This window comes from Nicotiana attenuata, unplaced genomic scaffold (genome assembly GCF_001879085.1).
Source record: "Nicotiana attenuata strain UT unplaced genomic scaffold, NIATTr2, whole genome shotgun sequence".
NCBI lineage: Eukaryota > Viridiplantae > Streptophyta > Magnoliopsida > Solanales > Solanaceae > Nicotiana > Nicotiana attenuata.
Genome location: NW_017670757.1, coordinates 429,304 through 440,567, shown reverse-complemented (window position 1 = coordinate 440,567; position 11,264 = coordinate 429,304). Strand labels below are relative to the sequence as shown.

Sequence of the window (11,264 nt, the reverse complement as noted above, 5' to 3'; positions counted from 1 at the left end):
TCTCTGGTTAAACACCAAGTAAGCCCCTTTCTACTTTTACAAATAAAATTGGAACAAATAGAACCATTGAACATACAACTAACGATTAGTTAACCATTGAGGTCGTGTATGTCCGTACTCGCTAATACGATCTCTTTCGTTTTTGCCCTTTTAATGAGTTATTCTTCATGATAGGCAATTCCTCTTATAATCTACTGCTTTATACCACTTTTTTGAAAAATATAGTAATACCCTGTAGAAGTAACAATGTAAATAGTAGTGCCTTTACTGCTTTCTCCTAGAGTGATGAGAACTTTTAGCCAAATAAAAATAGGGAAAGAAAGAGCAAAAGAGGAAAAGAGAAGCTAATCAACGTGTTTACAGCTGCCATCTCCTAATCATATGCGACATGTAGAATCTACGTGCTTGAGGTACAAGTTTTCCTTAATGAAATGCATCTATTTGTTGTCTATCTAGGGTTGAACTGAATTCCCATTCAATTGAGTGTCAAAGTAAATTCTTTATGCTTTTTGGGTACTTGTCTATGATAAGTGTTATCTTTTTTATTTTCTTTCTTTATTATAACACATGCTATAAGAAATGATTAAACCTGTTATATTTTGGTGTTGTTCTGAGTGTACCTTTATGCATTTTTTCTGTAAAATGAAATAGAATAATCATAATGTTGATAGGACGATTACAGTATTAACACTTATGAAAAATAAATTATTATATAGATGGATCCTCCACAAACCAAAAAGATCCTCATTCGGTCAAGGAAGATCATGATTAGGTTGCCAAAATCTATGATCATATGACAATGCCCTAGAAAGAAGCACCGTTGTTGCAAAAATTAAGAGGAAATAAGTGAACATCTTCTTGCAAACACAAATCATGTCAACAAGATCTCAAATGCAGGGTCAAGTTTTTTCACTCATTGGAATTCTTGGCAAGGGGAAGATATGGTTCATCCTTTTCAATTTTTTTATAAAACGGTAAGCCGCAAAGTTGTACTGCTCATTTGTGTTTCTTTGAAAGTTATTAGTGCAACTCTTTTCGTAAGAACTGAACGATAAAACTAAAAGACATATTATTGTTACTCTCATGACCTAGGACTCAAAAGTTAAATCACTAGATGCATATTTGAATGTGAACTAAGACTTGAAAGTTCTTAAATTCAGCTCTATTTGTCAAGAATGGCAGTATAACGGGATTGTTGCTATTTGGATACCTGGACATACTTATAGTTTAATCCCAAGCCCCTTCTGCATTAGTTTTTTCAGGTCAACCCGAAACTTTGGCTCTCTTAGTTATTCACTAATTTTTTTTTTACTCTTGTCACAGGGTACAACTCTTGGAATTTTTATCCTTAAATAACTTTGCCCCATCTCTATATGATTTTTTAGTAATTATAGCAACTAACCTACATTCAACTTTATAATGACAGATTATATATACTACTAAAAACATCTGTTTACCGACGCAGCACCGACGGATTTTTTTCCGTCGGTATTCCGAAGGACTTTCCGACGGAGTCTCTTGGTACGTTTGAGCTTTTTAATTTCTAATTTTTAAAAAAAAGAACCGACGGACTTTCGTCGGTAAATAGTAATATTTTAACCGATCAAAATTTAAATAGCTGTACCGACGGACTCTCTCGGAACATTTTGAATTTATATTTTTGAATTTTTTTTTTAGGTACCGACGGTGTCTCTCGGTACTTTTAAAAAAAATAAATGAAAAAGAAAATAAAGTTATTGACGTAGTCAATCCTACCGCATTTACATAATAATTTAAATTTTGTTCTTACAGTACCGATGGACTTCCGTCGGTAATTTAAATATATAATCTTATAGATAATTATTTTGTATTTTTTATTACACAATACCGAATGAGCCTGTCGGTAAGTCCCTCGATAAGCATTTACTTAATTATCCTAGTGGTTGATTAGCCTATTTATCGAAATTCACACTAAGTGGAGGTAATACACTACTTAAAAATATATTAGTGACAATTGGCTTAGTAATTTGTAACCACACAAAGTAAAGATAAATTTGTAGTATCCTTAACTACATAGATTAACCTATACATTAATAATTACACACTAAGAAGAAGTGTATTAGTTGTTTCCGTAAGAAATATTAGTGATGTTTTCTCTTATAAATTGATAATTACTGTAAGTAGAAGTGTATTAATGCATGGTGTCCTTAAGTAACGTTAACAATTAGTGAACTAGTGGTATCCTTATATAAGTAACGTTAGTGATTGATTAGCCGATACATTGATAATTCTACACTAAAGGGAAGTGTATTAATGATATTTGTGATTGTTTATCTTTAGGTTGATAATTAAAGTAATTGGAGGTTTATTAGTGGTATCGTTAAATAATATTAGTGGTATTCTGAAGTAAGTGGAAGTTTATTAGTGGTATCGTTAACAATCATTCTGCCTCGCTTCATTAGCTTACCGCGGTGGCGGTGGTTCAAGCCCAGTCCTCTTTCTTTTTTTTTTTTTTTTTTGCTTCTTTCCACTCGGGTGCTTCTTGATTGGCCTTTTTTTCACATTATTGACTCCAAAACACTCCACAGTTCTTCCTAACTTGGATTAATCCCTGCGAAGCAAAAGAACACCAATTAGAGCATTTTGTTATCATTTAGCCTTTCAAACAACAATAAAGCATGATACATTTAGGGTGTAAATATCGTCTATATAGCCTATTATCATGATTCATTAGCCTATACATTGATAATTATACTAATTAAATATGTATTAGTATAGTCTTAAAAACTATTACTGATTCATTAGCTTATGCATTAAGAATTACACTAAGTAGGAGTGTATTAGTAATATCAGTTATCAGTAGTAAAAGTTTATCAGTAGTAGTCTTAAGAATTATTATTAATTGATTAGGTTATACCTGAGAAATGTTAGCGATTAATTTGGTTATAAATTGATAATTACAAAAAGTAGATACGGATTAGTGGTTTACTATATATATATATATAAGTGTATTGGTAGTATTCTTAACTCTCACACTCAGCATAAATGTATTAGAAAGAATTGTTAGCGATTGGTTAACTTATAAATGGGTAATTACATAAAGTAGATGCGTATTAGTGGCATCCTTAAGTAATATTAATGATTGATTAGCCCATGTATTAGTAATTAGACTAATTAAGTAGAATTGTATTAATAATATTCTTAAGAACTATTACTGATGGATTAGCTTATACATTGAGAATTACACTAAGTAGAAAAAATGCATATCTTTTTACTCGGCGCCATCCGCGCCGCCATCTGCACCAGCGTCAGCCTCTAGCGTCGCCGCGTCAAAACCACAGTCGGTACGGGCCTCACGAGCCTTTTGACGCGCCCCCTCGAAAGCAGCTTCGGTCACGATGCCGGCCTCCCACAAATTCTTATATACATCACGTTGGGCCTCGGCAAAGACCCAAAGTTCGCGAGCCTGGCTGGAAGAAGCGGCTTGGTCCCGTAGGCGCTGATTCTCTTCTTCTAAGGCTGTGATCCGGTCCACCATGACTTGGGCGTCCTGCTCAAAGACACCGATCCGCTCCTCGAGACTCGCTTCTCTAAAGGCCGCAGTAGCCCTCTCCAACGCCCGTTGGGACTCGTGCACGCGGATAGCTTCCGTTAACGCCCCAGCCCTCGACGAGGCATCCCTCACCTGAAGCTTCAATATCGCGACTTCACCCTCCAACGCAGTCACTTTCCCGCCCCATGCCGCAGCGGCCTCCGCCGCCTTAGCCTGGCCCTGGCGCTCACACTCAGCTGCGGCTCTCTTTACCGCCTCGAGCTCCTCATCCTTCCGGTGGAGCTGCTCCTCGAGAGCACTCGTTCTGCTAAGTGTTTGCTGCATCTGAAGCTCCCGCCTCGCCAGTTCCTCGACCAAGGCCCGGCTACGGGGATCATTCCTCAAGCGCACGCGCAACTCTCGGCACTGATCCCGATAGCGGCGATACTTCTCCAGCGCCCGCAAAAATATCCCCGAGCGGACTTTGGCTCGACGGATGCTCTCCACCTCCAACAAATAAGACTGCAAAGCAAAGACAACGATTAAGATAAAGAACAAACTAAGGCAAAGAAGAAGCGAACCGACGTAATAGTACATACCCTCAAGCCCATCACGGCCACTTCATTCATCAGTCCGATATCCGTAACGCCCCTCAACGACGCATTCTCGACCTCCGAGCATAGCAGCTCGAACTGCGGCACCAAGCTTTCCCCTTGGAGCAATAAGTTCAACTCCGTGGGAACCTCGATGAAGCGAGATCGCCCCTCTGCGCGCACCACTGAATTGGTGAAGCCTTCCCGGAACATACGGACGTCGTCTGGGTCCAAGTCGGATTCGGACTCGTACTCATCTCCTACAGCATCCCCTCCTCCTTCCGCTATCGGCGAGGTAGAACCACCCGCAATAGCCACCGTAGGAGCGCTTGCCTCACCCACATTAGCAGCCGCTGAGGAACTACCTCCCGTCTCAGCTACTGGAACCACCAATTGAGTCGTCGAAGCGACAGTATCATCACGACCTAAGCCAACCGGCAACCCCCATTGTTTGTCCGCCCTCAAGGGCAGGCGCCGCCGCCGCACTCCTCTCCACATCCGCCGGGGGGGGAGTCCAAATTGATTACCACAGGAGGAGCCGGCGTGAACACGACCCTACGCCTTATCAACGGCCTCTCCTCCTCCCCATCTGATGACGATTCCGCTCTAGGGCGCACAATCTAGGGCGCACAACCCCCGATGGCCCCTCGTCCCGAAGTAGGGTCCGTGCTGGAGAAGGAACCGCTGAAGATTCAACTGATGCCGCCCTCGGTATTGAGCGCGACACCGGCGCTACAGTAAGCCGAGCAATTGCACCAGGCCGACGGAAGGCCAACTGAGGGGCCCTGACGCGGCGTGCCCTCCCTGATCACAGGAAAACAGAGTTGATGAATAGAGTTGAAACAAAGCGGAACAGAAGAAGAAATCAACTTTTTACCTGCCACAGGCCTGCGGCCATGCCTCTCTCAGAAAGACGCCCATGTGTGTATCCCCACCGTATGGGGGAGTACGGCCTCGACCCACTCACGTATCCAAGACAATGGAGCCGGCGGCGACCTGTCGGCTACAAAAGACGACACGAGTTAACGCTCATGATCACAAATCATAAAGAGGGGAAGAAAAGGGAATTCAACCACTAAAGAACTTACGTGCATGGTTCCAAGCCTCTGGGAACCCAGTAGCATCAGCCACCAGATGCCTGGTCCTGATATAAAAGAAGTGCTCGAAAGGGCGAGGGTCGACCTCGTCATCCAATCTCATGACCAGGCCCCTCGACCCACGAGGGCACGCCTGAATCATGGTGCCACGGACTCTCTGGGGAGCGTAAAGACTAAGCACATGCTGCAGCGTGACCTCCCTACGGGCCAATTCCGCGTACTTGATGAACATTGCCAACAATTTGTAGAGGGAAGGAGTGAGCTGACCCGGGCACACCCCGTAATAACGGCAGAAATCCACCACCAGCATTGGGAGCGGGATCTTGAACCCCAACCTGAAAGGATAGGCGTAAAAAACGCAGTATCCCCTGCGGTCGGTGTGGACCCTCTCCTCGCTTCTAGCGGGAACGATGTCTGCATGGGTGGGAATGACCCCCTGTTCCCGTAATCGGGCCATCCCAATCTCCCCCATTAACGGGGCTTCATCCACCGGGTCCTCTCCACCGTCGACAGTGAAATCAATCGCCAGACCTCCGGGCCGAGGAACTACCTCGTCAACCGACAGAACTTCTCCGGTCTCTATCTGTTCTGCACCTCCCATTGCCGGAGGTGGCCCTTCAACTACCGGAAAATCTATCGGAAGAGCATCGTGGGAAGAACTGCCTGCCATTGTTGATCTACTAAGAGAAAGGGATAAATTCAAATGCTATCACAATCAAAGGAAAGAAAGGAGAAGATGAATTAGCAGAATGAAAAAGTTTCCTCAGAATCTCTCTCAGATGAACAATGAAGATATGAGAAATGAATGCCTCAACCCACCTTTATAGGCAACATAAATGGCTTTCGCGAAACCCAATAGCCATCATTAACTGCACGACCAACCGTAAAACGGTTCGGTCCTGCCGAAGCATGCGTCATTATGACAAGCTCCGCGAAGCGGCTTCTCAGCCATCCGCCAACGTCCCGCCGTCAGAATAATCGCAACGGCCTGCGAACGCTGAAAGAATGTGCCGTACGCCGTCAAAATTCTGGACTTGACCAAATACGTACCCGGCGCATACTCATTCTCCACGGCCATCGCCATTGTATGAAAGGCTACGGCCATCCCCAATATATGAAAGGCTACGGCCATCTCCTATATATGAAAGGCTACGGCCATCGCCATTGTATGAAAGGCTACGGCCGTCTCTAATATATGAAAGGCTATGGCCATCCCCTTTATATGAAAGGCTACGGCCATCTCTAATGTATGAAAGGCTCTCCAACATATGAAAGGCTACGGCCATCGCCATTATATGAAAGGCTACGGCCATCGCCATTATATGAAAGGCTACGGCCACCTCCAATGTATGAAAGACTACGGCCATCCCCAATATATGAAAGACTACGGCCGTCTCTAATATATGAAAGGCTACGGCCATCCCCTTTATATGAAAGGCTACGGCCACCTCCAATGTATGAAAGGCTACGGCCGTCTCTAATATATGAAAGGCTATGGCCATCCCCTTTATATGAAAGGCTACGGCCATCTCTAATGTATGAAAGGCTACGGCCATCTCCAACGTGTAAACGGCTAAGTCCGCCGCCGTCAATAAGTCGACCCCCTTATTCGAGTTTTTTCAAATCACAATCGATGAAATCCGCTCATCGAGCTCGGCCGAAACACGACCTCAATAAGCGGAGGGACTAACTGTATGGTCAGAATCTGACCTCACGGTAATTAACGGAGTTAATCTCGTCTTGAGCTAATCTATAATTAATAAGTGGTATGGCCACTTATTCATAAGAGGATTCGACTCTTGTCCGATTTAATCTACGAGGGCACGACCCATTCATTCCCCATGGGGACGGAACCTCAGCGTGGCCACGGCCATTTATTGCCAGCTCACGAAGCTCACATCTATAAATACTAAGAGTGGAAGCCCTAGAAAGGGGGCTGCTTCTTCACCACTATGGACAAGAGAGAGAAGAGCAAAACATACCCATCTTATGGGAAGTGAAAACACCATTGTAAGGCTCCGAACCTCTTCATGGAGAGGCAGACCAAACCAATATTATCAATAAAGGCTTTTAATGTTTCTCCCCCTAACCTTGAGTACTTATTTTCATGTTCTTCGCTTGGTCCAATGGATTATTACGATTTGCTATGATTTTCCCGTGATTTATTTATATTGTTTTATACTCATAAGATATGTGATAACTTTTGAGCAAACAGTATTAGGTTTAATTTGCAGTTTTTATCCGATTTTTGTGTGTGCATGTGTGTTTGGCAGATTCAGATAAGGAGTATGGATTCGTGTGCTCAGACGAGGTGCCCGATGAACATGACTTTGATGTTGAGAACCGATACTACAACTCCAGAGGTTTTCTCTTTAAATTTCAAGAAGATTAAATGTTTAGGTCTTATTTTCAGACCCTTTAACTGTTCGTCTGGCAATGGAGAATGCTATTTCAACCACTTTGGATTTACCTACAATCCTGTTGTTTAGGTCTTATCTTGCATCCAAAGTATGATTTACCTACAATCCTGTTGTTCAAAAAGTCAAAATAGGAGATGCTTTATCCAGGGCTTTTAAGACATTATGGACCAAGTTATAGTTCTTTCTGTCTTGATTGGTGTTGTCTTTTATTAAATATCATGTTTCTTGACTGGGATGTTTTCATCAGATATGAGAAGCACATTAGGTACGTGTCAAGAAAGGTTCGGGCAGAAAGTAGGACAAGAATCAAGGGGCGTTTTGCCAAGATGGACATGCATCAGTAGTGTCAAACAGTCAAAGGTTCTTTTTCCAAATAAAGTTGCGGAAGCAAATAGTCCAGGACATTCTGCTGGATCATTGGTATGCCGTAATGATGAAGGTTTTGTTAGTTTGTGTCATGAGCATTGTTCAAATCTTTTATCAGCTCTCGCGATTGTTTTCTTCCAATTCTAGTCATTTACTTTGTAGATGTGATGGAATTTCAATTATATAGACTCTTGAGGCAGGTTGATAAAAAGTTGTGCTAGTTTATGTACTTGACCAACATCAACCTCTTCACTACCTCCTCTTTCCCTTTCACAACTCATAAACACTTATCTTTCTTGTTAATGGACTTTGAGCAGAACTCGACTCTAAAAGCTAGTTAACATAGCACGGGTCTTAACTTTCTTAACTTTCATATTATGTTAAGAAAATGGATATTATAGGATATATAATTAGACGACAACCCATATGATGTGGCTCTCATATTAATGTTCTGTTCTTGCCCTGCAACCATGCCATGTTAATGGGCTTGAAAATTTGTTGCTCCCCATTAATTTTGACTTATTAATTCCCTTAGTTGTATTTTTGGTTATTGCTATTCACAATAGCAGGAAGTCTAGCTTCAGATAGATCCATCTCTCCAGGATATGAACAAGATATGATATTAGGTGAAATGATAATGCTAGAAAGAATTTTAACCTATTTGAATAAGTGTTGAGTACATGATAATATTAATCAACTTACATTATTCAGAAGGACGAGAATTGCTTCAACACCATGACTAACTTATAAAGATATGGTTTAAGTTATATACGCTAAGTCGCTAACAATATAAAGATGTTTTTACTGGTATCAAAAGTAATTTAAGTTAATTGTAGTGCTCTTGATTAAGAATACCGAATGTATTTTTCAAGGGGTGATAAAAAAGACTAATATGAACTGGATATAAAACATGTATAGTTGGAATTAAAGTCCGTGGGTGCAGACTCAGATTGATGAAAATTAGCCAGTGCATTATATTGCCCTATTAGGTAGGGGTTTAATTTGCCGAAGTTGATGACAATATTTGTGAAATTCTGTTTGGCAATTAACTAATGATCGGTGTAATAGTGTACTTCATTATATCAGCTAGTGAGCTAATTTTTCAGAATTGAAATGCATGTAGCCTACAAATATTGCTGATAAATAACACATAAATAGATCGTCCACAAGTACAAGCTGCTGCTATCATGAACAAATTCGAGGGACATCATATAGCTCTTTTGGACTTATAAATATGCAACACCCTTTTATCTTTCGGCATAAACACTTTACTGCGGCTGACCCCGATTTACTCTACCTTATGTTTTTCGGGTTAATCTAACATGTAAATGATTCAATTGCAGCAAATCCATTTGTCCCCCACAAACCATCAAAGAACAACAATCTGGAGCTCCATTACGATAGGAATCTTCCTAATCGGCGGGGTTTAAGAGATGAATTTGTACAAGGTGTTGATGATTCTTTTATAAAATTCTTTTATAATGATTGTTTATATACTAAATTTCACTTTTAATGTAGAATCGGTATAGAGAAGCAGTGGAGGAGCTCGCTAGGAGTCAGCCGACCGATGAGCAAGGCCAGCCAATCATGCCATCGGAGGAAGAAACTCTCCCATTGTGGCTGAATGTGGCTGGTGGCGTGTATAGGGGTAGAGCATACGGCCTTTCCTCCGAGCGCAATTTTCATCGCCTCGCGTGTGGACTAAAAGGTATATACTTTTTGGTTAATAGACTCTTCTTTTTGTTAGCTCTGTTTCGGATTCAGTTAAAAGAATAACACATACTTGAAATACAACCTTTTGGTTTCATGTGTTTACATGTATGGTTCAGTTCGGTTATCAAAAAATACATGGCTTAGATAACTGTAATGTTTGTTACTTCAATCAGGTTTTTTGTAAAACAAATATTGTGAATTAAACCATAACGGAGAAGGTGCTGCATAATAGGTTCTAGCATAGCGCAGTATATGTTTTCTTGCATGTTAGTTTACCCTGAAGAAGTCAGAGATCGATCTTATTCGCTGTCGGGAGATCTGATTACTTTACTTGTTTTGTTCTTTTAGGTGCTCAATTTTTTTCGATATTTGCTTTTAATCCATGAATTTGGATTTCTCTTTCTTGATGTCTTTTCCAACTTGCTTAATATTTTACGAATTTCCGATGCGGAATAAGATTGACTAACTACGAATTATTTTTGTGATGCAAGTCGTTAAAATGTTGCTTGGATACTGTTATACTATAGAGGTTATGGATGTGACAGTGATTCTTCTTGAATATGTGGAGATCTCTTTACAGATTTTCAATCTACACTTAACCACATGACTATAACTATTATGACTTATCTAAATTCCTTGTTCTGCACTCTTTGAATTGTACTAGTTCTGTGATATGCATTGCTGTAAAATGTTCTTCCCATATCCTTACCTAGAGGAAGGTTGGAGATTCAAATAAGATCCTTATCTGCCTGGAGAGGTTCTTTCAATTGTGGAGTTAATACATTAGAAGCTCTTCACAATATTTTGCCACATATTTAGTCTCTTCAAGATAATTATGAAATTTAGGGCATTCCTCTATTTCTTGTTTCTGTTATCTCCAATTATTTTCAGTTCTCACTTCCCTGAATTACTCTAGGAATTTGACCTTGCCATTTTGTAGTAACTTGGGTCTTTATGCTTGTCTGATAATATGTTCCTTGGTTGAAAATGTTCATGTTTTCTGTTTTTGATGCTTCCGTGTAGTGTAGGAATCATGAATGTTTAGTCCAAAGTCATTGCATTGCCTTAAAATAGTGTTATTCAATTCTAACTCTTCGTGTGTTTTTTCCAATCTCTTTTGTGGATTACAAGGTATTGGGACATCCGCCACCGTGCAACTGCAGCGCACAATTCAACAACTTTCTAGGAATTGTGCCGATGAACGAGAAAAAAGAAAAAATGAAGAGAAGATTAGAGACGCACTTAGAAATGACATTGAGTCTCTCAAGGCTCAAGTGAATCACTTAATCGGCTTGCCCCGCTCTCCGCCAAAAAGCTACATTTATGAAGAGGATGAAAGTGATGGAAATAATACGAATGATGAAGAAGATGAGGGGGAACCCGAAGATGAGTGATTTTATGTTTGGTTGGATTGTTGTTTAGTTGGATGTTAACTTTGAATGTTACGTTTTGATGTTTGGTTGGATGGTTTTGATGATTGATGGGATAATTTGGATATTTGATGGGATAATTTGGATGTTTAGATATAGTTTATAAAATTTTTTTGTTGTTAAGTTGAGTTTTA

The 11,264-nt window shown here is 40.7% G+C and overlaps 1 protein-coding gene across 1 annotated transcript; it reads left to right on the top strand.

The window, feature by feature from the left end:
• The first annotated feature begins 395 nt into the window (after positions 1-395).
• Positions 396-11,264, top strand: LOC109243054. Its single transcript, XM_019409946.1, has 9 exons — positions 396-410; positions 898-974; positions 1,161-1,262; positions 1,427-1,521; positions 7,475-7,564; positions 7,869-8,060; positions 9,331-9,435; positions 9,517-9,695; positions 10,832-11,264. The coding sequence occupies exons 6-8, from the start codon at positions 7,871-7,873 to the stop codon at positions 9,609-9,611; spliced, it is 390 nt and encodes a 129-aa protein (XP_019265491.1). The 5' UTR covers positions 396-410; positions 898-974; positions 1,161-1,262; positions 1,427-1,521; positions 7,475-7,564; positions 7,869-7,870; the 3' UTR covers positions 9,612-9,695; positions 10,832-11,264.